General features: G+C 40.8%; 1 protein-coding gene across 4 annotated transcripts in view; it reads right to left on the bottom strand.

The window, feature by feature from the left end:
- Positions 1 to 25,413, bottom strand: part of PRKCH (protein kinase C eta) — a 257,755-nt gene that overhangs the window by 66,194 nt on the left and 166,148 nt on the right. For all 4 annotated transcript variants that reach the window (XM_077122445.1, XM_077122446.1, XM_077122448.1 and 1 more), the window contains exon 10: positions 15,302 to 15,456. In XM_077122445.1, the coding sequence (XP_076978560.1) occupies positions 15,302 to 15,456 (155 nt within the window). The remainder of the gene's footprint in view (positions 1 to 15,301; positions 15,457 to 25,413) is intronic.

The following is a 25,413-nucleotide window of genomic DNA, read 5'->3' on the forward strand; positions in this document are numbered from 1 at the left end:
TCCCTGGAGATGTGATGTAATCGAGAGTGGTTGTTAAACTGGATTAGGTGATGACACGTCCCCACCCATTTGGGTGGGTCTTGATTAGTTCCTGAAGTCCTATAAAAAAGGAAACATTATGGAGAAAGAGATTCAGAGAGAGCAGAGAATGCTGCAGAATGGGAGATTCAGAGAGAGCAGAGCAGAATGACATAGCCATGAGAATCAGAGTCCACCAGCCAGCGATCTTTGGAGATGAAGAAGGAAAATGTCTCCCGGGGAGCTTCAAGAAACAAGAAACCAGGAGAGAAAGCTAGCAGATGACACCATGCTCGCCATGTGCCCTTCCAGATGAGAGAGGAACCCTGACCATGTTCACCATGTGCCTTTCCAGATGAGAGAAACTCTGTGTTCCCCATGTGCCTTCCCACTTGAGAGAGAAACCCTGAACTTCATCAGCCTTCTTGAACCAAGGTATCTTTCCCTGGATACCTTAGATTGGACATTTCTATTGACTTGCTTTAATTGGGACATTTTCTCAGCCTTAGAACTGTAAACTAGCATCTGATCAAATTTCCCTTTTTAAAAGCCATTGCATTTCCGGTGTATTGCATTCTGGCAGCTAGCAAACTAGAACACATGGCATGGCTGGATTGCCTACCTCCAGAAGTCTTACATGAGACAGAGTGGTTTAAGCCACTGCTATTCTGATTTCTTGGGATTGACAACAGTGCCAAATCCTAAGTGATACAGAATTCAAACATCTCAAGAATGCCAAGCCCTTCATAACTTCATTTCTGCTAATCTCTCTAGCTGTCTCTCCTACCATACCTCAAATTTATGATCTAGTTCTACCAAAATTTTCCACCATACCCACACATCCACCATGAACTTTCACCCTCCTCTGCTTTTGCTCAAGCTTGACCGCTGACATAAATACCCCCTTATCTTTGTTCAGCTTTTAACTTTTCACACACATACACCTCCTCCAGGAAGTCTGCCTGAACTTCCATTTAGGTTAAGTGGCCATCCTCTGTGCTTCCAAAATACTCTGAGCATATTCTAATTTTGGAATTAATCTGCCATTACCTGTTAAAGGGCCATATCTCCAACCCCGAAGGATTAGCCCCAAAGGGCAGACACCCAATCTACTCATTCTGTACTTATACTTCCTAACACAGGGCTTGGCGCAGAGTTGGAACTCAGTAAATGTGTTCTGAACACAAGTGCTTTTCCTCAATGGTCTTGATTCCCTCTTCATGTTGGCAGTTAAGTTGATGATCTGAAAACAAAAATTTCTAATGCTAATTTTTTTCTAGAGATGTAAAATAAGTTGTAGTAGAGCCATCTTAAGAGAATATTCATTATGAGAATCAAATTTACATTTTGACTATTTTAAACCTGAATTCTCTCATCTGAAAAATAGCATTTGGCACCAGATGATCTTTAAGGTCTCATCAGGCTCCAATATTTTATAGTTCCATTGTCAACTGAAACATGCATACCTAAACACAAGCCACTCGCTGTGAATGGATGGCTCCTCCAGGCACTGGCAACATGAACAGCCTTACCTAACTTTTAAATAAATTATTTACAAGGAGTGCCTAATAAAATCTTGAAGCCATCAGAGGACACTGAACACTCAAGGATAATGAAATGGCAATTGTGAGAAGATATTCATCTTGGAATCCAGCCATACTGGCTTTTAGAAACCTTGAACTTGCTACACTCCCTTCTGCTAGTGGGATTCTGAAATTTTTGTCTCCTCTGTTTGGAATTCTCTTTCCTTTTGTCTTCACCTATTTACCTTAGCTTAAGAGTCACTTTCTTAGGAAAATCATCCATCTCTCCCTAAACACATCAAGTTATCCTGTTAAGAGTTTTGTTCATTGCATTGTATTCCTTCCTTTGCAGAACTGATCACAGCTGCCATTTTCCATCAGCATATTCCTTTGATGGGTGCACTTTCCTCTCACCAGGCCATGCCCTTCACAAGGAAGGCTGTTTGGTTTTGCTCATCATGGTGCCCATAACCTTTGCAGGGAGACGATTCCCAATAAATATTTGTTAAGTGATCTCTAAAGGCTGTGCAAGGGAGCAGAGAAGTGGCCAATAAGTTTCGCTACAGGGAAAGTTTTGCACTTGGGGAAAATGTCAAATTCTTCTGGGAATCTGAAAAACTCTCAATAACCAAAACCTGATGTGCAAGTTATTATAGCACTGAGCACAGATATCTGAGATATCGAGTTATCAAGAGATACATATCCAAAAGCAATGACTCAAGAGCATAATGTCCACTGCTGGTCCAACACACAGCTTGCTTTGGAAAGAGATGATGCGCAAATTCTTAGACCAGTGAGAACTGCGCGCCAACAAAGCTATGCCAAACTGACTTTAGACTGCACGGAGATCGGGGGCCCACAAAGGCACTTTATGAGGCTTCCATGACCTCCCTGACAAACAGGAGTCAGATGACAGTCAAGACTGATACATTCACATGGGCCCAGGAACTATGTCCAAAGACTTTCTTAACAGATCTTGCCTTGCAGGAAGATTGCTAATCCTCCCAAATTCTGCATTAAAAACATTTCGAATTAGGCAAAGATTTTTCTTCCAATTTGAGAAGAAATCAGGTGAAGGTGATTTTCTTTAAATGTTAATGTGCTACCCAGGACTTCTGGGAAGATGGCAGAGCAGGGTACACTGAATTCACCCCAGCTCTATAGAGTAAGAGGGGATGGGGAAGAAAGAACTGGGATTGCAGTCCCGGGGGTGGGTGACTGAAGAGGGTTTTCAGTAATTTATAGGGAGGAGAAAGGCGGGGAGATTGGAATGGGGAGAGCAGGGCAGGTCTTATCGGCCTGTGATCCACACTGGGGGCAGGTGTGGAATGCAGGGAAATGCAGACAGAAGGGACCTGACTGTGCAGCCTGCCCCTGCTGCTGGCTGGGGAAACCTCCTTGTATGGCCTCCAGGCTGGCAGCACCCATGGGGAGCCCAGGTAGATGCCTAGCCATCCACCTGAAAAGGTGTGCCCCCAGGTGCTGAGGGCAGTCACCCGGCCAGGCAGCAGGAATAGCCGCCCATGGGGCATGGGGGTTGGTGGCACTGCTGGACCTCGGATGGTGTGATCAGCTGCAGCAGGTCCGTGCCACCAACTCCACCCTCCCAGATGGCCACAGTAGTCGGGAAGGGGCCATAGTGAGGGGAGGAGATGCCTCAGGAGCACCATCTGCTAGAAAGAAGCAGCAAGCATAGTCTGGCAAATTCCTTATCTACTCAGGTTTATAAAAATATATATATTTTCTATATTTTAAATCATTACTTTTTATTTTTACTTATATGTTTTTGTATACTTACACTGTTAATTTATTTTATTTTATTTTTTAAAAATTTTCTCTCTCTTCTCTGGGTACCAGTCATCCCAACATATCTTGGGATGTCACCTTCTGACTTCAGGACCTTCAATTGCTGAGTGTGTTTTTAATTAAATTAATTAATTGATTGACTTATTCTGGGGTCCATGGGCCAAGCATCGAGCCCAGATCTCCCACACAGCAGGCAGGCGTTCTGCCACTGAGCTACCCATGCACCCCTGCCTAGCTTTTAACAGACCTTCAGGTAGATCTGTCCACCCCACATGAGCCCAAGTCTGGTGGGGAATTCCTGACAAGCCAAGTGAAAAAGGAAACTATCAACACAAAACCAAGAAAATACAAAACTTTAGACAAGTGAGGGAAACCAACTTGCAAAATAACCTTATTAAGATAATCAAACATACCGAACACAACAAAAATCACAAAGCACATGAAGCTACAGGCAGAAATGACGCAGCTAAATGACCAAATCAAAATACAGAACTATTCAAGGATATTTATGAAGAAATAAAGGATATCAGGAAGACACTAGAAGAGCACAAAGAAGAATATTAAATATTAAATAGAAAAATGGCAAATCTCACAGAGATGAAAGATACAGTAGACCAAATTAGAAATCTACTAGAGACACAAGATAGCAGATTCAAAGAAGCAAAAGGAAGAATTAGTGCACTAGAAGACAGAACAATTGAATAGAGCACACAAAAGAACAAATGGCAAGAAAGATGGAAAAGAAAAACCAGAACTGGATCTTAGGGAAATGATGGACAACAAAATGTGCACAAATATAAGAATCACTGGTGTCCCAGAAGGAGAAGAGAAGAGTAAAGGGCTGGGAAGGTTAGTCGAAGATGTAATCAGGCAAAACTTCCTAACCTTTATAAATGATATAAATATGCAAATCAGAGGCCCAACCAACCCCAAAGAGAATAAATCCAAATAGGCCAAATCAAACTGTCAAATGTTAAAGAGAAGTAGAAAGTCCTGAAAGCAATACAAGAAAAGCAATCTACTACATACAAGGGAAAACACATTAAGACTGAGTTCAGACTACTCTATAGGCACCATGGAAGCAAGAAGGCAGTGCTATGCTCTATTTGAATCCTGAATAAGAAAGGCTTCAAGTCAAGAATTCTTTATCCAACCAAGTTGTTCTTCAAAACTGAGGGAAAGATTAACATCTTCAAGGACAAACAAAGACGGAGAGAATGATCAATAAGAGACCTGCCTTACAAGAAATACTAAAGGGAGTTCTGTCAGCTAAAAAAAAAAAAAAAAAAAAAGACAGGAGAGAGAAGTCAGGAGGAAGGCACAGAATTGAAGAGTACCAGTAAGGTAAGTAAGACAGAGACAGAGAGAGGTAAAAGAACATACAGATCTGACAAATAAAAACTAAAAGATAGGATGGTAGATTCAAGAACTGCTTTCACACTAATAACTTCAAATGTTAATGGACTAAACTCTTTAAAGGACTAAACTCATTGATTAAAAAATATAATTCATGTATATGCAATTTACAAAAGACACATCCTAGACCCAAGGACACAAATAGTTTGAAAGTGAAAGAATGGAAAAAGGTGTTCTATACAAGCTGTAATCAAAAGAAAGCAGGAGTAGCTCTACTAATATCAGATAAAATAGACTCAATATAAAGACATCATGAGACAAAGAAGGACACTATATATTAATAAAAGGGACAATTCACCAAGAGGAAATAATAATCATAAATGTTTACGCTTCCAATCAAGGAGCTCCGAAGTAGATGAGGCAGACACTGGCAAAACTGAAGGGAGCAACTGACTTGTCAATAATAACAGTGGGCGACTTCAACACACCACTCTCCACTATAGACTGAACAACAAGACAGATGAGTCAACAAGGAAATAGAGAACATAAACAATGTGACAAATGAATTTGACCTAATGGACATACATAGATCTTTACACCACAAGACACCAGGATATACATCCTTCTCTAGTGAGTGCTCATGGAACATTCTTCAGGATAGGTCATATGCTGGGACACAAAATAAGTCTTTATAAAATTAACAAGATTCAAATTATCCAAAGCACTTTCTCTGACCATAATGGAATGAAGCTGGAAATTAATAATAAGCAAAGAACTAGAGCTTTCACAAGTATATGGAGATTAAACAACACTCTTAAATAATCAGTGGATCAAAGAAGACATTGCTAGGGAAATAGGTAAATATCTGGAGATGAATGATAATGAGAAGACAACATCTCAGAACTTATGGGATGTGGCAAAGGCAGTGCTGAGAGGGAAATTTATTGTCCTAACTGCTTATATTAAAAAATAAGAACAGGCAAAAACCAAGAACTTAACTGCTCATCTGGAGAAATTAGAGGAAGAACAGCAAACTAACCCCAAAGCAAATAAAAAAAGAGAAATGACAAAGATTAAAGCAGAAATAAATGAACTGGAGAACAAAAAACAATAGAAATAATTAACAAAACCAACAGTTGTTTCTTTGATAAAACTGACAGATTCCTAGATAGACTGCCAAAAAAAAAGAGAAGATAAGAATAAACAAAATAAGAAATGAGAGGGGGGTCGTTACCATGGATCCTAAAGAAGTTTTTAAATCATAAGAGAATACTATGAACAACTATTAGGCTATTGTGATGGTTGCGTTCTGGTATCAACTTGACCAGGTGATGGTGCCCAGTTGTCTGGTCAGGCAAGCACTAGTCTAACCGTTACTGCAAGGATGGTTCTTGGCTGGTTGATAAACCAGAAGGCTGGTTTATTAAACTATCAGTCAATTGACTGCATCTTTGAATGACTGCATCTCTGACCAACTAAGGGTACGTCTTCCATGAACAAGAGAATTCAATCAATTAGTTTTAATCTGATCACTTGAAGATTTTAAAGGGAGAAGAGAAAATTTTTCATTTCTTCTTCAGCCAATGAGCCTCGCCTGTGGAGTTCGTCTAAACTCTTCATCGGAGCTGTCAGTCTTGCAGCCTGCCCTACGGATTCTGGACTCTTAATGTTCCCACGGTTATGTGGTATACCTTATAAGTGTCATATTTACAGATATTTCCTGCTGGTTCTGTTTTTCTGGAGAACTCGAACACACCAACAAACTAGACAACTTAAGATGAAATGGAAAAATCCCTAGAAACACACGAACTACCAATACTGACTCAAGAAGAAACAGAAGATCTCAACAAACCAATCACAAGTAAAGGGATTCAATCCGTTATCAAAAATCTTCCCACAAAGAAAAGCCCAGGCTGAGATGGCTTCACAGGAGAATTTTATCAAACATTCCAAAAAGAACTAACACTAATCCTGCTCAAACTTTAACAAACAATTGAGGATAAATAAATACTACCTAACTCATTTTATGAAGCTAATATCACTCTGATATCAAAACTGGATAAAGATCTACAAGAAAGAAAAATTATAGACCCATCTCCCTAATGATCATAGATGCAAAAATTCTTGGTACAAAACTAGCAAATCGAATCCAATGACACACTGAAATAATTATACATCATGATCAAGTGAGGTTTATACCAGGAATGAAGGGTGGTTCAACACAAGTAAATCAACCAACATAATACAGCACATTAACAAATTGAAAGGGAAAAAATCATATATTGATTGATACTGAGAAAGCATTCAACAAAATTCAGCATCTTTTCCTGATAAAAACACTTCAAAAGGCAGAAATCAAAGGAAACTTCCTCAATGTCATAAAGGGCATATATGAAAAACCCATAACCAGCATCATCCTTAATGGTGAGAAACTGAAAGCTTTCCCTCTAAAATAAGTAATGATAAAGAATGCTCACTGTCACCACTATTATTCAACATTGTACTAGAAATCCTAGCTGGAGCAATTAGACAGGAAAAAGTAATAAAAGTAATCCACACAGGAAAGGAAGAAGAAAACTTTTATTATTTGCAGATGAAATGATCCTATACTTGGGAGACCCTAAGAAATCTACAACAAAGCTACCTTGTTGTAAAATTCAGTAAAATAGTGGGATGCAAGATTAATGTACAAAAACCAGTGATGTTTCTATACACAAGCAATGACCTAAGGAGAAAATTAAGGAAAAAATTCCATACCAAATAGTGACCAAAATAATCAGATATCAAGGAAAGAGCCTAACCAGGAATGTCAAGGACTAGTATATAGAAAACTACAAAACATTGCTAAAAAAAAATTTAAAATGACCTAAGTAGATGGAAAGACATTCCACGCTCATGGATAGGAAGGTGAAATATTGTTAAGATGTCAAGTCTACCCAAATTGATCTACAGATTCAATGCAATACTAATAAAAATCCCAACAACCTATTTTGAAGACTTGGAAAAGCTATTATCAAATTTATTTGGAAGGGAAAGAGACCCCAAACAGCTAGAGATATTCTAAAAAAAGAAGAACAAAGTGAGAGGACTAACACTTACTGATTTTAAAGCTTACGATGAAGCCACAGTGGCCAAAACAGCATGGTACCAACACAAAGATAGAAAGATCAACCAATGGAATAAAATCAAGAGTGTAGAAATAGACCACCAAATCTATGGACAACTGATCTTCAATAAGGCCCCTAAATCCACTGAATAGGGACAGAATAGTCTTTTCAATAAATAAGCAAGGGAGAAGTGGATATTAATAGCCAAAAGAATGGAAGAATACCCCTACCTTACACCCTGTACAAACATTAATTCAAAATGAATTAAAGGCAAATATAAGACCCAGTACAATAAAATGTCTAAAAGAAAATGTAGGGAAATATCTTCATGTTCTAGAAATAGGAGGTAGCTTTTTAAACTTTACACCTAAAGCACAAACAGCAAAAGAAAAACTAGATAAATGGGAACTCCTTAAGATCAAGAGCTTCTGTCCCTCAAAGGTCAAAAAGAGGCAGCCAACTTAATGGGAGAAAATGTGTGGAAACCACATATCAGACAAAGGCTTGATATCCTGTGTACATAGAGAAATTATACAGGTCAACAATAAAAGAACAAACAATCCAAATATAAAATTGGTGGAGGATATGAATAGACACTTTTCTGAAGAGCAAATACAAATGGCTATAAACCACAGGAAGAGATGCTAGGTTTCATTAGCTTTAAGGGAAATGCAAATTAAGACTACACTGAGATATCACTGCACACCTGTAACAATGGTTGCTATTAAACAAACAGAAATCCATAATTGTTGGAGAGGATGTGGAGAAATTGGAACACTTATTCGTTGTTGATGGGAATGTATAATGGTCCAACTGCTGTGGAAAAGTTTGGCGGTTCCTCAGAAAACTAAATATTGAGTTACCCTATGACTCAGCAATACCAATCCTCGGTATATTCCCAGAAGAGCTGAAAGTGACATGAACAGACATTTGCGTACTGATGTTCACAGCAGCACTATTCACAATTGCCAAAAGATGGAAACAATCCAAGTGCCCATCAACAGATGAGTGGCTACACAAATCATGGCATATACACACGATGGAATATTAGGCTGCAGTAAGACAAAATGAGGTTCCAAATCATATGATGTGAGTGAACCTTGAGGATATAATGCTGAGTGAAATAAGTTAGACACGGAAGGACAGACACTATAGAATTTCGCTATTATAACTCTGGTAAAGGTAAGCTCCGAGGTTACACTACAGTATAATATAATAGATCTAGAGTACATAGAAGTTAGAGTCAGGGCAAAGCTATTCAAAGAGGTCGAATTTAAATGCAAGGAAACAGAAGTGATGGTAACTAATTAGTGGGGTTATGAGTAACATTGCTATATTGAAGGTGAGAATGACGGAAAAGGGATGTATAGTGCCATGTATCCCACTGATTAAATCTACAATTATAAATAAGTTCTCGCATGAACTATTTCAAAGGTTTGATACTGGACAAAGAGTCCATAGTAGAGGGGTATAGAGGGGAAACTAAAATTGTATGCTATGGCCAATGGTTAACAGGAAGACATCAACAGTACCACAGCACTACCAGGGGCACCTAACTGGGGGGAGAAAGACAAGTGATGAGGGACTGTTTTGATTTTATATTTGGCGAGGTTGTATTTGTTCTTTTTTTTTTTTGTCTCTATGGACCATTGAAAACGGTCTAAAACTGCAAGTGGTGCCGATTGTACAACCAAGTGAGATGTGGTTTGTACATAAGTACAATCATACCATAAGATATGGTTTGTATATTTTTGACATTATCCCTGATGCCCAATAGATGGAGGGAGCTGAAGGGTTCAATGACTGAGAAGCGGAATGGGGAACTGTGATACATTCATATGATGGAACTCGCTATGGCTACAAAAAGGAAGGACATCGAGAGGCACACAATGAACTGAATAAGCCTTAGAGACAACGTGTTGGGCAAAATAAGTCAGAAACAAAAGAACAAATAAGCGAAAGTCTCTTTCAGAAAATACTTATAAGAACATTGGAGCCAAGCCTATAAGCCCTTAGAGTTGCCAAATAGCCTGAAGTTGTATTTCTAGATTCTGAGACACTGAGCTGTATGTGTATCAGCTGGTATTTCCCTGGAACTCTGAGTAACTCTGTGACATCTAAGACCCAGAAATGGAGTGCTGCAGCCCTGAAAATTAGCATAGCTCTATACAGCAACAGTTAAAGTAATGGAAAAAGAGATCAGGCCTCAATTACAAGTAAAAACAAAGCCAGGGCGGTGTGACAGTGGCACAGCAGGCAGAATTCTCACTTTCCATGCCAGAGACCCGGGTTCGATTCCTCGTGCCTGCCCATGCAAAAAAAAAAAAAACTGAAGCCAATCTAGTTGGGACTAAGGTATATCAGAAAACAGGGTAGAAGATGATAGCATATGTGCTCAAGACCTTCACCTGCTCCATGAGACTAAAGGCAAGCTAAGACTACCTATAATAAGGGCTAAGAGTTGCTTTCAGGAAACCTCTTTTGTTGCTCAGATGTGGCCTCTCCCTCTCTAAGCCTGACTCTGCAAAGAAAATCATTACCCTCCCCACTACATGGGACATTACAATCAGGGGTGAAAGTCTCCCTGACAATGTGGGGCATGATTCCTAGGGCCGAGTCTGGCCCTGGTCCCTTGGGATCGGATAACACTTTCCTAACCAAAAGGAGGAAAAGAAGTGTAATAAAATACGACATCATGGCTAAGAGAGATCAAGTAGAGTCAAGGGGCTATTCTGGAGGTTATACTTAGGTAAGCTTCAGTTAGTGCTAATTGCTATGGTTTGCTAAACTCCAACCAACATCACTCCTGTTAATTCTTAAGAACACCTAGAGCTCAAACTGAGACTCTATAAAAGTTTCATGCACTAAGTTTGCTTTCCTGGAATCTATAATTTCCAGAGGGTTCCTAGGCCAGATAAATCCTGAAACCCAGAAGGAAGAGCCTCTCTAGGATTATCAACTAATTATATCCCCCTAGCCTTTAAAGTCAACACTCCTTCTCAACATGAAAAAGAACAGGCATGCCTAAAGATCCCTACAGATTTGGAGAAGGATCAAACGAGAAGGAGGAGCTATAGCTGAGAAAATAGGATTTAACAAATGAGTATGACTGCTGAATCACTATATTGATATTTCTTCTAGCCTCCAGGTTTTGGAGCAGCTAGAAGGAAAAATCTGAAATAGTGGAATAGTTACCCATAACAAACTCTGAAATCTGCTCTGTAACTATTTGTTGAAGGGTACATTGAAAAAAATTATTGCTTTTTATATCTTTTCTTTGTATATATGCCATATTTCACAATAAAAAGTGTTAAAGTTAACATGCTACACAAACATATGAGCAAAAGACAATATGTCAGGCTTGGCCATCAGCCACTGTGGAACAGCTCCATGTCTGCAAAGTGGGACAATGAAATTCCACAGTAAGAACTCAGAGCTTCAGAAGTAAACCCTTATTACAACACATTCCGCGTGTCAAGAACTGCACAAGGCACAGAGTGGTCAGACTAATGAGCTGAAAAGTAAGAAGAGCTATGTGGTATGGTAAGAAGGAACCAAAATTTTAACAGTGCTCCCTCTATAAATCCCTCCTAATCCAACATATTTTAGATACATTTTAAACATGGTTGATAACAGCAAATAATATTTACACCTGCTTTAGGACTTTAGGGTTGAAATGTTAACAAAGGCTAAAATCCTTTTTGATACAGTTTATGAAATATGGCAGAAAAAGGTACCTACAATGTCTGTAGATAAGTAGATGGAGACTGTGCCCCTATGCTTCCCTAACTTTTCCGCAATGCTGGAGTTAGGAAAAAAGTTACAAGTAAATTATCCATGAACTCTATCCATGCTCTCTGTCAGCCAACAAACCCAGGACAAAAGATGGGATGGCCTTTTTGTTTTCCATTAAAGAAGAAGCCTCATTGACTCCCTACTTCCCTGCCCATTCTTTTTTTTTTTTTTATTATTTTTATTGAGAAATCTTCACACACATACAGTCCATACATGGTGTACAATCAGTGACTCACAATATCATCACATAGTTGTGTATTCATCACTCTGATCATTTTTAGAACGTTTGCATCAGTCCAGAAAAGGAAATTTAAAAAAAAGAAAAAACTCATACATCCCGTACCCCTGAACCTTCTCTCTCGCTGACCACTAGTACTTCAATCTACCCATTTTTTAACCCTTTATCCCTATCCCCACTATTTATTTATTTTCCTGATTTTTTCATTCATCTGTCCATACCCTGAACAAAAGGAGCATCAGACACAAGGTTTTCACAATCACACAGTCACACTGTGAAAGCTATATCATTATACAATCATCTTCAAGAAACATGGCTACTGGAACACAGCTCTACAGTTTCAGGTACTTCCCTCTAGCCACTGTAATACACCATCAACTAAAAAGGGATTATCTATATAATGCACAAGAATAACCTCCAGGATAACCTCTCAACTTTGAAATCTCTCAGCCACTGACACTTGATTTTGCCTCATTTCTCTCTTCCCCTTTTGGTCAAGAAGGTTTTCTCAATCCCATGATGTTGAGTCCCAGCTCATCCCTGGAGTTCGTCCCATGTTGCCAGGGAGATTTACATGCCTGGGAGTCATGTCCCAAAGAGGGGGGGAGGGCAGTGAGTTCACCAGCCGAGTTGACTTAGAGATAGAGCCCGCCCATTCTTATTGGTCTCTAGACCAGGGCAGGCTCCAGACCTCCCAACTAAAGGCAAAGGGGCAGACCTCTCTCCGACGGTATCTCTGGGAACTGGGCTTCTGTTCCTCCCTGAAACTCAAGGGCACACATCTGAGAATCAGGGTCAGAACAGAAGCTGAAAAGTACATAACTGGCCTGTCTCTCCTAAAAAAGGGGAAAGAAATTCACTTCAAAAAGAGCCCGAGGCACAATCTTCTAAAGTCCTATTAGATTTACGATGTCTTGCAGATGGTATTGTCTTTGTAACTTGCTGGATAATAGCCCCCCCATCCCAAAGAACAAAATCAACAAGTCTATTTGGCAGATCAGACGCATCTTCTGAGGTTCACTGTAGCTCTGATAAAGGCTGTGCCTGACCTGCATGAGAAGAGAAGTTCTCTGATGCTTCCGAGTTTCCCAGCTGGGCTCCCTGTATCAATTCCGCATCCTCTCCTGACCCAGTGTGCCCTTTACTGTGTGTGAATTCCCGGGATGTGGCTTTCAAAGCCTTAGCCTGCAGACTCCCCACCCCGGACAGTGCCCTGCATGGAATTAAATTACCATGTGGAAATAAATCTGCAGGACAAAAATAGGGTTTGATCTATCCTAATTAAATGCGTTCCCTTCAGAGTCAACCATATCAGTTATAACCCGAACACAGCATTCAAGTAAATGAAAGTCAATTAAAATCAATTCTCAGAATTGAACCACAGACACCAAGAAGTGAAATAAAATTTCCAAACAGATACACTGATACCACTTCACTAGAAACTAAATCAGTTCATATAATGTCTATCCTCCATATTTCAAGACAAATGAAATAAATAAAGTGAAAGTGGTAAAATTTAATACAAGGAAGCAAGCTCCATACCTCACATCAATATAGCATGTTGCTTAAAGTGTAAAGCCTTTGAGTATTTATGAAATCCCAAGTTTCTGTACTACTGCTTTTCCTTCCTCTGCTTAGTTTTCATGAATTAAAGTTATCCTTTCACCGGAAAGGGAAAAAGGAGATGACTCTTTGGGGTATTTTAACCTTCCAGTCTCTCATAAGGAGACAGTGTAGCCCCAAAGTTAAAAACATAGAGTTCTGGCTTTATTATCAGTTAGCACTGTGACTTTTAAGCCTTCTAGTTACTTATTTAAATAGTGTGAATAATATTACCTATTTCACAGAGTTGTTAGGAGGATTAAAGGAGAAATGCAGCTAAACTGCTGGGTCTGTAACAAGTGTTTAGTTTAGCTCTTGCTATTGCTAATATTATGATTTACAACAGAAGTCCCTGCCCAGTAGGCAGAACAGAGATGGATGGATGAGCAAAACTGAGGGAAACAAAGGGGCAGCTCACTGCCCAGAATCCGGTACCACCCCCAGGAGGGACCTTTATCCAGTCGCCATCGCAGGTGGTGCCAGCATCCGTCCACGAATTGTGCACAGGGCAGGATGCCAGGGTGGGAGAAGTCCCCCGACAGAGGCACCAGGAAAACACCATGATCTGGGAGAGAAAGCTCAGAGCACAGGTCATCTAAAGCATCTTATGCCAAGGCAGTCCCACGATGTAAGAACACGTGGACATTCCTGGTGACCTTCCAGCAGCTGGCTCCCATTTCTGGTCACCCAGGCCTCTTTTTCTAGGTCTGCATCCCTTTCTCTCCCTCACAATGCATTGGGTCTGAGGCTGAAGCTTCAGGGTCTGCACCGAGAACCAACTGTAAGAAATTTCTGAATGCTGCTTCTTACACCTCCTCTGCTAACCCACTTCTTTCTGGCATTGTCTCCCAGTCCTGCTCCATTCTTTACTATTCTCACTCCTCTCTTCCGAGGTATTTAAGAATATTTACTGTTTCCAAGGTTCTCTTATATTTTAATAATGATAATAATAATAATGTCAATGCTGCCATGAGCTCACAAAAGGAACAGTATTTGTCAAGGTTAATAAATAGCACATTTCAATCAGGAAATTCATGTTCCCAATATAAAAAAGAGATTTTTTTTCCCCCTCAAAGGAAGTAACAGTTGTATCTCAAGGGGAAGAAAAGGTTCAGGTGGCAACTGAATTATAACGTGATTTAAAGAGTAGGAGGACACTGGCAACAAGAAAAAAGTAGGAACATTTAAGATTAAAAACTATCACTCACCGTCACATTTCCCAGTTTATCTAACATTCTGTCTGACTAAAGTTTCATTTGATACCCTTTAATCTGAGATCTAACAATAACCAGCAGATTTTTAGCCCCTTCAAAATCAGATCAAAATATTCTGTGTCATGAAATGAAATCATATGAAACTTGGGTGATGACAAATGAGATACATCACCAAACAGAGCACTGCTTAGCCACTTTCGTTTCTTAGTTCCCTGACTGGTGAACCACATCCCATCCAACCGAGATACCTGCTTACTTTCGCAACTTAGAGCAATGGTTATCTGTAATCTTCAGTTTAGGTGTGGAGTCTTAAGGCAGAACAGCTCCATGCTTAACCCACTCACTTCAAATGTTACAAGAGAGCAAAGACAACGAGGTGTTCAGCACCTCACAGGACTTGGCAACCTGTGGGAATGGATTTATGAGCCTCTCAGGCCCATTTTACCAATATCACAGGGGGCAAGTTTCAATCTGGAGATGAGAGACATGGCTATGTACTGCATTTATTCTACTGGACACTTGGATCCTTGGTGAATTTAATTTGGAAAGATTTCAATGGATGCATCCTGAGAAAGAGAAGGATGGATCAAACAAGGAGAGGGGGCAGGGACGGAATTATGAGAGAGGGGTTCCAAAACTCACCGATAGATGATTCCCTTTTCATGTAGGAACATGAGTGCGGAAATGATTTCCGCAGCATAGAAACGAGCTCGGGCTTCATCAAAACGACGAGACTTCTGAATGTGAAACATCAAGTCGCCGCCATTCACAAACTCCATGACAAAAAACAGACGGTCCTGGATAACAAACACAAGACAGAATCCAGTGTGGTACGGCAGTAAGCCTAGAATCAAATTCCTCAGGGTATGGCGAGGAGCTTGCCAAGTGGAGGAACACAGCGAAACTTCCCAACTGGGAATCAACACACAGGTGATGGATTTTGGTGGGGCTGGAGCCCGAGGGGAAGGCGAACACCTAGTTTTCGTTTAGATAACTCCATTCAGCCTTGAGAAGGCATCAGAAACTTTTGTTTTAGTTCTAGCTCTGCACCTTAAAGGTTATGTAACTAACTGCTTTTGGACGCTCATCAGTGACGTGGGAACAACAATGCTATTTTTACCCGAAGCATGGGGCCCCAGGGTGAAGATAAAACACAGCTGAGGTGATGTGTAAGAAAGTGTTTCATAAACTGTAAGAGAGCAACACAAGGTAAATACCTCTCACCTGGAGCACGCAGGTGCAATTACAGAATGTAAAGGACATCTAACAGGTGCTCAGACCCGACTCTCAAGTGAGCAGAGAACAATCACGGAAAAAGGAAAAGCCTCAAGACAGGGCAGCCAAAAGAAAGACTAAGGACAGCCGGAGAGGACCCTTGACAGGAGGCACCCCATTCAGCCCATCAGAGGCTTCCTGAGCGCACTGGTCAAGGCGGGAACGGAGAGGCGCGTGAGCTGCCGTCTCCACAGGTGAAACGGACCCTGAGAAGGCCACCTGTACAGGCTGGTCAAACAGTGGATTAGTGGTGTGGAAACTGAGACTGCTTAATGGAAGAAACGCACGTTTCTATTAAAACGCGATGTCTTATGTTTCTTGAGGATGATTGAATAATGATACAGCTGTCACAATGTGACTGTGTGATTGTGAAAACCTTGTGTCTGATGCTCCTTTTATCTACCCTGTCAACAGACGAGTAGAACATATGGAATAAAAATAAATAATAGGGGGAACAAATGTTAAAATGAATTTAGTTTGAAATACTAGTGATCAATGAAAGCGAAGGGTAAGGGGTATGGTAGGTATAATCTTTTTTTTTCCTTTCCTGTGTTCGTTTTATTTCTTTTTCTATTGTCTTTTTATTTCTTTTTCTGAATTAATGCAAATGTTCTAAGAAATGATGAATATGCGACTAAGTGATGATATTGTGAATTACTGATAATGTATGTTGATGTTTTATTTTGTTTCTTAATTTTTTAATAAATAAATAAATTTTTTAAAAAGCGATGTCTTTAAGACATACAGTGCAGAAAGCCTTGTTTCAGGGACCTCTCAGGTCAGTGGAGTCATCACGCTCCCCCACTAACGTTTAGCAGGTCCCTGGCTAGCCGGGTGCTGGATGAGGTGCTGGAGACCCAACAGAGAGCAAAGCAGACTCTACCCCGAAGGAGTCTGGTGTGGGAAACACACGTCGCTAAAAATAAAATAAAATAAAAGCAACATAAACAAGCAGATGTACAAACTCCAGTAAGTCCTGTGAAGGAAAAGTGGAGGAAGCAGTGACACCTGGCCATCTGGGGGTGGGGGTGTGGGGGGGTTCAGGAAAGGCCACTGAGCAAATGACACAGGAAATGAGGCCTGGAGGGGCCCCTGATTACCCTTTTCGGGGTGGTGGGGTGTAGGCTGGGGGCATAGGAGGATATTTTATCAGGAAACTGGCATTTTACCACAGGATATGCATATGCAGAAATTGCCTTTATATGTGGTTCTAAGCGCCACTGACTTGGTGTGTCCCACCCCTCACAGCTGAGCCCTGCGTGCCCTTGTTTACTTGCTGATTGCATCGGTATTTCCATCAGGCAGATCGCTATCAGAGGACGATGACAGTATCACCTCTTATTCCCTATTTAAAGTAACACCTTAGTTAGAAGAAAAATTCTCCTGTATCTACTAAACGTGTCTCTCTCTCTGTCTGCTGAGAACTTCAAAGCAAAGAGTGAATGCAAGAGTCACAAAAAGCACAGCTCCTCAGATCAGGCTGGCTAACACACGTCCAGGGAAAGGCCATTTAAATACAGCAAACCCTCTGACCAAGCTAGCGGCTTTCGTTTGAGTCTGAAAAGGGCAGAGGTGGGATGGGACGGGTCGGGCGGGCTTTGGGGCGGGCTGGCTGGTCTGCGTTTTCCATAGGGGAAGGATTCTGGTGGAGCCACGAGGCGGGTGGGGGCGGGGGCTAACCAGAGACACCCAGAATCCGCATCTGCACGGGAAACACAGGTGTCCCTATGCCACGCTGGAAGGGCGGCCGCAGGGGGCCTGCCAAAGACTGAGACGGGAAAATCACCCTGAACCACCCCGGCAAGCACAGCAGCCCTTACAAACTTTTTAAAACCCGTCTGTTCACTTCCCTCATGGACGTGACTGGCAGGAGCATGAATCCCAATTGTTCCAAATACCCGACCAGTGGAACTGGGTCTGTGAGTAAGCGGCTATTCTTTAGGTTTCTAACCCTTGCACTTAATAATAAGAGTTTCTAAGGCCATAAGCATTAAAAAGAACAGGGACTCCAAGGGAAATTTCATCCATTTGTAGTTCACAAAAAGTCACATTCTCAGATCTGAGTTCTTAAAAAGCCAGTCCCTGAGCTAAATTCCAGAACTTTTTGGGGGGAGGAAAGCTGCCCTCTCATCCTGCTTATTCTCTTCCACCCACAGCCCTCAAGGATGCAGTAGCTGATGCCCACAGCTGGGGGCTCTGTACCCCCGCTGCCCCACAAGGAGCTCAGGAGCTTCAGCAATGTGCAAATATGGAGCCTGCTACGCTTGTTTCTCTGCGTTCCGTCTTGTTTCTAACCTCCGGCCTCTCGGCCTAGAACAGAGGGACAGCTGATGGCCGTAGGGCTACACACAACTGTTGAAGCACGCAGGAAGGAAAACCAAAGCCAGCCTCGCCAGGCACACTGACCTCTTAAGGAACAGTAATAGCTCATCCTACCAGAGACCTCAAAATAAGGTCACAAAGAAGGAAAATAAAGACCTGTTTGTCAGCTAGCAAATCGGTTCTGCTGTCTGGACACCCTTTGTTTGCACGCACTTCTGTTCACTTTGTTTTCAAATTCCTGCCACAGAGGGAAGAAATATTTAGCCGTGGTTTCTCCAAGATTTCTTCTGCAGAGGAGGAGTAAGTGAGAAAAATTTCCAGTGTTTAGCATAGAAGAACCACTCACCATCAGGAGGGGGTAGGGCTGGGGGTGAGTGTGGAGCTGACATCAGCAATAACATTTTATTAAGCATGGCCTTAGGTGATGCTTCTACCAAGTGTGTAGTGAAGGCCATGGAAGCACAGATGCTGCAGTTGCTGACGGTGGGTGTGACAGTGGAAACATTTTCAGCTAAAAAGACCATAGATGTGAATATGCAGGATTTCATTTCTAGCCAAAGATGCCGACAAGCGCAGAAAGGAAAGCATATACCTCTACTGTGATGGACATCAACTTTAGGGGTGGGGCTTGGGGTGACCTTTATTTCCTCTTTATACTTTTGCATGTCTTGAGGTTTTTACAATGAGCATTACTTTTATAATTAGAAACAAATTAAAGTTGCAGGTACTTCTTCTTTATTTTTCTAATTTTCATCTGAAAGATGGAAGATGGATTACTGGAAAGATGCAGTGTTGAGGCTGTCTTAGAAGCAGTTAGTTAAGCAGGCAATGGGAACTGGAAACAGCTGCTAAAGGAGGGACCTTCCCGTCCCTGCCGGCCTACTATTAGTGGTCATAATAACCACGTTTCTCCCCTAATGGTCTTTCTGGTCCCTGAAAAACCAGGCTACTAAGCTTGTTGGAATTATATCCAGAATGAAAATAAATAGGCTCTAGTTTGGGTCCCATGGGCTCTCCTGGGAGTAAAAGTCCTGAATTCTAGTGTGCAGACTTTATAGCACCTACTATGACTTTTCAGAAACCTCTTATGCTTCGTAAAGGTTCTTGATAAGAACGAATGCTTACTAAATCATCAATGGTGTGAACCAAGTGTGAACGAGACCCCATGCCTGCTCTCGGGAAACTCACACACGGAGCTAGGGCAGAGCGGTAAGTGCAGAGGCGAAGTAGAGAGATTTTGTCACAGAGACACAGGAAGACACGTGCACGGCCTGGAGGCTGGGGAAGGCGGCTGGAGGAGCCCATCCCTCACCCTCGAAGGACGAGGACACACAAGTGAGTAGGGACGGCAGCAGGGTGACCCAGCAGCTGAAGTGTAAGGTGTGAGGCAAGATGGAGTGATTGGAAAGGAAGACAAGTCCTCAAACGTTGAGGTTGCTGAATGTGATACTGCGTATTGCTCTATTAATAATCTCATGCCTTTAAGGAAAGCAAAAGGCTGACTGGGGGCGCTTTGTTTCACCCCATCCTCAGGTCACCCACGACAGAGAAGTGCAGGGTCTCAGCTCCTAATAAAAAATCGAATCCCTCACCTGCCAGTCTCGACTGGGATTACAGACCTAGCGCCCAGGGTGAAACTAATACTATCCATGGGGCCTACCATAAAAAACACAAAAAATTAATAACAACCCCAAGAAATGTGGGAACTTGCCAAGCATAATAAAACAGCAACAGTTAACAAAAAACAAATTGATCCAGCCTTAGTTTTACTCCTTTGGAATGAACTTCATCAACCCGAAGGAAAACTTTTCATATTTAGTTCAAATGCTTTGGTCCCACTACATGCAAACCAGAGGTCCCCATGTGAAATTCTGGAAGGAAGCAGTAGATAAACCTCCACTAACAACTCGACCATCTGTCTGTGCTATGTAAGAACTATGAATCAGTGATGATCTGACAAACACTAAATCACGTTTCACAAACTCTGCTGTGAAGCAACTAGACGAAGCTCTTGTTGGCATTTTTACCTGGGGTGGGGAGAGTTTCCAAATACCACCCTAGGCAGCGATGACAAAGATGAATGTCTCTGTACTAAGCCTATGTATGGATCCATTCCAGTTTCTCCAAAGTCCGGTTTCCTAGAAACTGAGTCTGGACATCTGCAAAGCTCTCCTGGAGACCTTGGGCCCTCCAGGGTAATTCTTGCTCTGACTTGGACAGTAGGAAATCTGGGGCTAGAAGGCCAGTTTAACCTCAGTTCTGAATTCAAATGGCCAAGCCCTTTGTCTATCCTTTCCTCCTCTTTTTCTTGTCCCTGATGCAACCAATCACAAATGCAAGTCATTCACAGGAAGTGATGAACACCTGTGAGATAACAACAACTCGGAAATCGCTTCGTCTCACACCTGGTGTGAGTTACAGGTGAGGGAAGCCAAGGTGCTTGTTCTTGGTAACAGAATTCCTGTGGTCACCTGACAGGGCGCCATCAACCCGCTGCCACCTGGGCTGACTCTCTCTGGCTGTCAGTTCAGGGCTGCCACTTGCAGAGGCCAAAGATGATGAAATACCCTCCGAATTGCCAGTGGGTATCAATACAAGCTGTAAGCAGTCCCTAAAGCCCTTCAGTTGGGACTTCTCCTTAGGAGTTAAAGCTTCTGTGAATGAAGAAAAATTGGAGACCAAACACCTGAGTAGATGAAAGCACTATGCCAAGAGTCACTTCAGGCTTTGGACAAGGATGGTGCTGTTTGGGCTTTAAACATTCCCAGGCAGGCTCTGGTGCAAGGACACTCATTTCTCAGAGTCATTACCAACGACAGTTGTCCTGCTGACAGACTGAAAACCACCCATCCCTGCCTGCTTTTGGAAAGACTCGCCATGTCACTCTTCTGCGTAAGTGACTGGCGCAGCATGGAAGAAACCTAAATGTGGGTGAGCAATACTTCGGGGGACAAGTCTGAGGAGAGCAGTGATGTGGCTGGGGTCGAGAGGCTGGCAACGCCCAGCTTCCGAGCACAGTGGAGAAAGGACAGACAGATCCAAACTCACAGCCTCTACACTTTGGGCAAGTTTCTCAACCTCTCCACATTCATCCAACAAGTTTAATTTATTTCGGGGGGCGTGGGGGTACATGGTCTGGGAATCAATCCTGGGTCTCCCACCTGGAAGGTGAGCATTTTACCACTGAACCACCCACGCACCCAAGTTTAATTTCTTAGCCAGCTTGAAGTATAAACATGCATCCATCAAGATGTGAAGCAGTTCCATCACCCCAGATGGAATCCCTTCCACTCCTCAATTGTTCCCATCCCTGGCAAATGCTAATTTGATTTCTATTACTAGAGATAAATTTTGCTGGTTCTTTAAACTTCATATAAATGGAATCATATACTATGTACACTTTTGTGGGCAGCTTCTTTGGTTGAACAAAATGTCAACAAGGTGTTGTGTAGATTAGAAGTTCACATCTTATATTGCTGGGTAGTATTCCATCATATGAATATACCCCATTTTGTTTTCCCTTTCGCATACTGATGGACTTCTGAGTTCTTTTCTATTTGCAGCTCTATGATATGAACTGCTATGCACATTTTCATATAAGCATTTTTATGGACAAATTACTTCATCTCTCCTGTAGAAATATCAAAGAATAGAATTACTAGGCCACATGGTAAATTTGTGTTTAATTCCACAGAAACGGTCAAAGTGTTTTCCAAAATAATTGCATCATATTAGTCCCTAACAATGCATGAGAATTTCAGTTACTCTGCATACTCAACAAAAATTGGTATTTGGGGCTTTAAAATTTTTTTTAAAGCAGCTGTATCCAAACACCATACAGTCCATCCAAAGTGTACAGCCACTGGCTCTTGGTATAATCACAGTATTGTGCATTCATCAAGTCCATTTGAGAGCATTCCTCATTGCGCCAAAGGAAACAACAATAAAAAACATACTCCCTACTATTGAGACTTCTTGGCATTGGTACAGTACCTTTGTTACAACTGATGCAAGAATATCGCAAAGTTACTGTTAACTATGGTCCATAGTCTGCATTAGCTGTATTTTCCCCATATACAACACTATTATTAACACCCTGTAATAGTGATAACATTTGTTCCAGTTCCTGGAAGAACATTCTTACATTTGCACAATTAACCCCAGCCATCATCCAAACAGGACCCCCAGTGTTACACAGTGCCATACTTCATCCTCTAGCTTTCCTTCTAGTGACACACACAACCCTAAATTCCCCTTTTCACCCATAATCACAGCCCTATTTCAGCACCACAACCCTTACGATAATGTGCTACCATCACCTTCACCAATCCCCAAACATTTACAATCAATCTTATTAAATTTCTGTATAAATTAAGAATCCATTCCCCATTCTCTGTGCTCTTTCTATCTCCTGGTAATCTATACGCTAGATTTTAGTTCCAAGAGTTTGCATATTATAATTAGTTCCTATTAGTGAGACCATATAACATCTGTCCTTTCGTGTCTGGCTTATTTCACTCAACATAACGTCCTCAAGGTTTGTCCATGTTGTCACAGGATTTTATTTCTTTTTATAGCTGAACAATATTCCATTGTATGCATATACCACATTTTGTGAATCTATTCATCAGTTGCTGGGCACTTGGGTTGTTACAATCTTTTGGCAATTGTGAAAAATGCCTCTACATCAGTGTGCAAATGTCTGCTCACGTCTCTGCTTTCAGTTTTTCTGAGTATATAACTAGTAGCTCTATTGCCAGTTCATACTTAGCTTCCTGAGGAACAGCCAATCTGTCTTCCATTGTGGCTGCACCATTTTACATTCCTACCAGCAATGAGCACAGTGTTGCTATTTCTCCACAGCCTCCCCAACACCTGTAGTCTTCTTTCCTTTTTCTTGATACTGGCCACCCTAGTAGATGTGGAATTATACCTCATTGTAGTTGTGATTTGCATTTCCCTAATAGCTAGTGATTTTGAGTATCTTTTTCATGCTTTTTAGTCATTTGTACCTCCTCTTTGGAAAAGGGTCTCTTCTGGTCTTTTGGGGCTTTTAAATTTGAGATGTTCTAGGGGGTATAGTGGTATCTCACCACGGTTTTAATTTGCATTTCCCTGATGACTAATAACAGCAGTTCGTATTATGAATGGGCGTGGTATCTTTTCAATTCTTTTGCCCATTTATTTATTGAGTTGTCTACTTCCTACTGATTTTTAAGAGTTCTTTATGTTGTTTTGGATACAAGTTCTTCATCAGATACATGTGTTGCAAATATTTTTCTTCCCATCTCTTTGTGGCTTGCTTCTCCATTTTCTAAATAGTGTCTTTTAAAGAAGACAAAGATTTTTTATGAAGTCTCATTCATAATTTTTTCTTTTATAGTTAGCCCTTAATGCATCCTAAAAAAGAATTCTGGTCTACCTCCAAAGGTTACAAAAGATTTCTACAATGGATTCTTTTAAAATTTTGTTTCAACTTTTACATTTAACTCTAATAACCCATTTTAAATAACCCATTTCTTTTAAAATTTTGTTTCAACTTTTACATTTAACTCTAATAACCCATTTTAAATTAATATCATATATGGTGTGAGGTAAGAGACTGAGGTTCATTTTTTTCCATATGTATACCCAGTTCTTCCAACATCCATTAGTAGAAAGTCCGTATTTTCCCAACTGAATTACCTTGGCATCTTTGTCAAAAACCAACTGACCATAATTCTGTGGGTCTATTTTTAGACCCTCTCTACTGTTTCATTGAACTGCATGTTTACTGTTGTGTAATTGCCACATAATTTTGATTACTGTAGCTTTACAGTCAGACTTGAAACCAAATGGTATAATTCTTCCAAGTTTGTTCTTTTTCAAAATATTCAATAATTTTTATTATTAGAGAGCTCTTAGATTTCCCTGTACATTTTAGAATCATCTTGACAATTTCTACCAGCTCATGCATCTTTTGAGATAATCACATGGTTTGTCTTCTTTATTCTTTTAATGTAGGGAATCACACTGGTTATCAAATGTTGAAAAACTTTGCACGTGTTGGATAAATCATACTTTGTTCTGATATATTATCCTTTTAAATATTTCTGGGTTTGGTGGGCCATGGTGGCTCAGCAGGTAGAGTTCTTGCCTGCCATGCTGGAGACCCAGGTTTGATTCCCAGTGCCTACCCATGCCAAAAAATATATATATTTTTATATATTTATATATATATTTTGCTGGGTTCAAATTTTTTTCATATTACCCAAGTTAATTCATTTTCTTTGTTGTATAGCATACAACTGTATGAAAATGAATATACTGCAATTTATTGATCCATTCTTCATTTGACAGTCATTTTGTTTCTTTCCACTTGTTCTACTGTTATAATCAATACTACTATAAATGGGATTTATATACTACTATATAATCAATACTACTATAAATGGGGGTTTACCATCTGGGGTTAAACGTGAGTTTGTCAAAGATAAGGCATGCTGAGGGTGGGCCGTGGTGGCTCAGTAGGCAGAGTTTTTGCCTGCCACTCCAGGGTCCCGGGTTTGATTCCCAGTGCCTGCCCATGCAAAAAAAAAAAAAATATATATATATATATATATATATATATATATATATATATATTTATAAGGCATGTAGCTGGGACTAGACTGTAGGGTTGAAGGATATGCATATGTTCAAGTTTACCAGATAATGCCAAAGTGTTTCCCAAAGTGGAAATCTCAAAACTACACCCACTTCAGAAGAGGAGAGTAGCCAAAGCGCCATAGTCCACCTTTTGCCTTCTGAGGCTGAAGCTACTATAAACCTTGGTGTACAAGAATCTATTTGAGACCTTGTTTTCAATATCTTTCAGTATATGCCTGTAAGTACAATTGCTGGGTCATATGATAATTCTATTTTTAACTTTTTTTAGGAACCACTCCATTGCTTTTCACAGTGGCTGCACCATTTTGTATTTCTATCAACCCCAGAGATTTGGTTTCTCCATATCCTCTCCAACACTTATTTTGTTTTTTTAATAATAGCCATCCTTGTAGGTGTGAAGTGGTACTCATGGATTTGATTTTTAAATATATTTTGGAGGATTCCTCATGTACCTTCACTAGGGGTATTGGTCTGTCACTTCCCTTTGTATAATGTTGCTGTCAGGTTTT

Source organism: Tamandua tetradactyla, chromosome 12, assembly GCF_023851605.1.
Source record: "Tamandua tetradactyla isolate mTamTet1 chromosome 12, mTamTet1.pri, whole genome shotgun sequence".
NCBI lineage: Eukaryota > Metazoa > Chordata > Mammalia > Pilosa > Myrmecophagidae > Tamandua > Tamandua tetradactyla.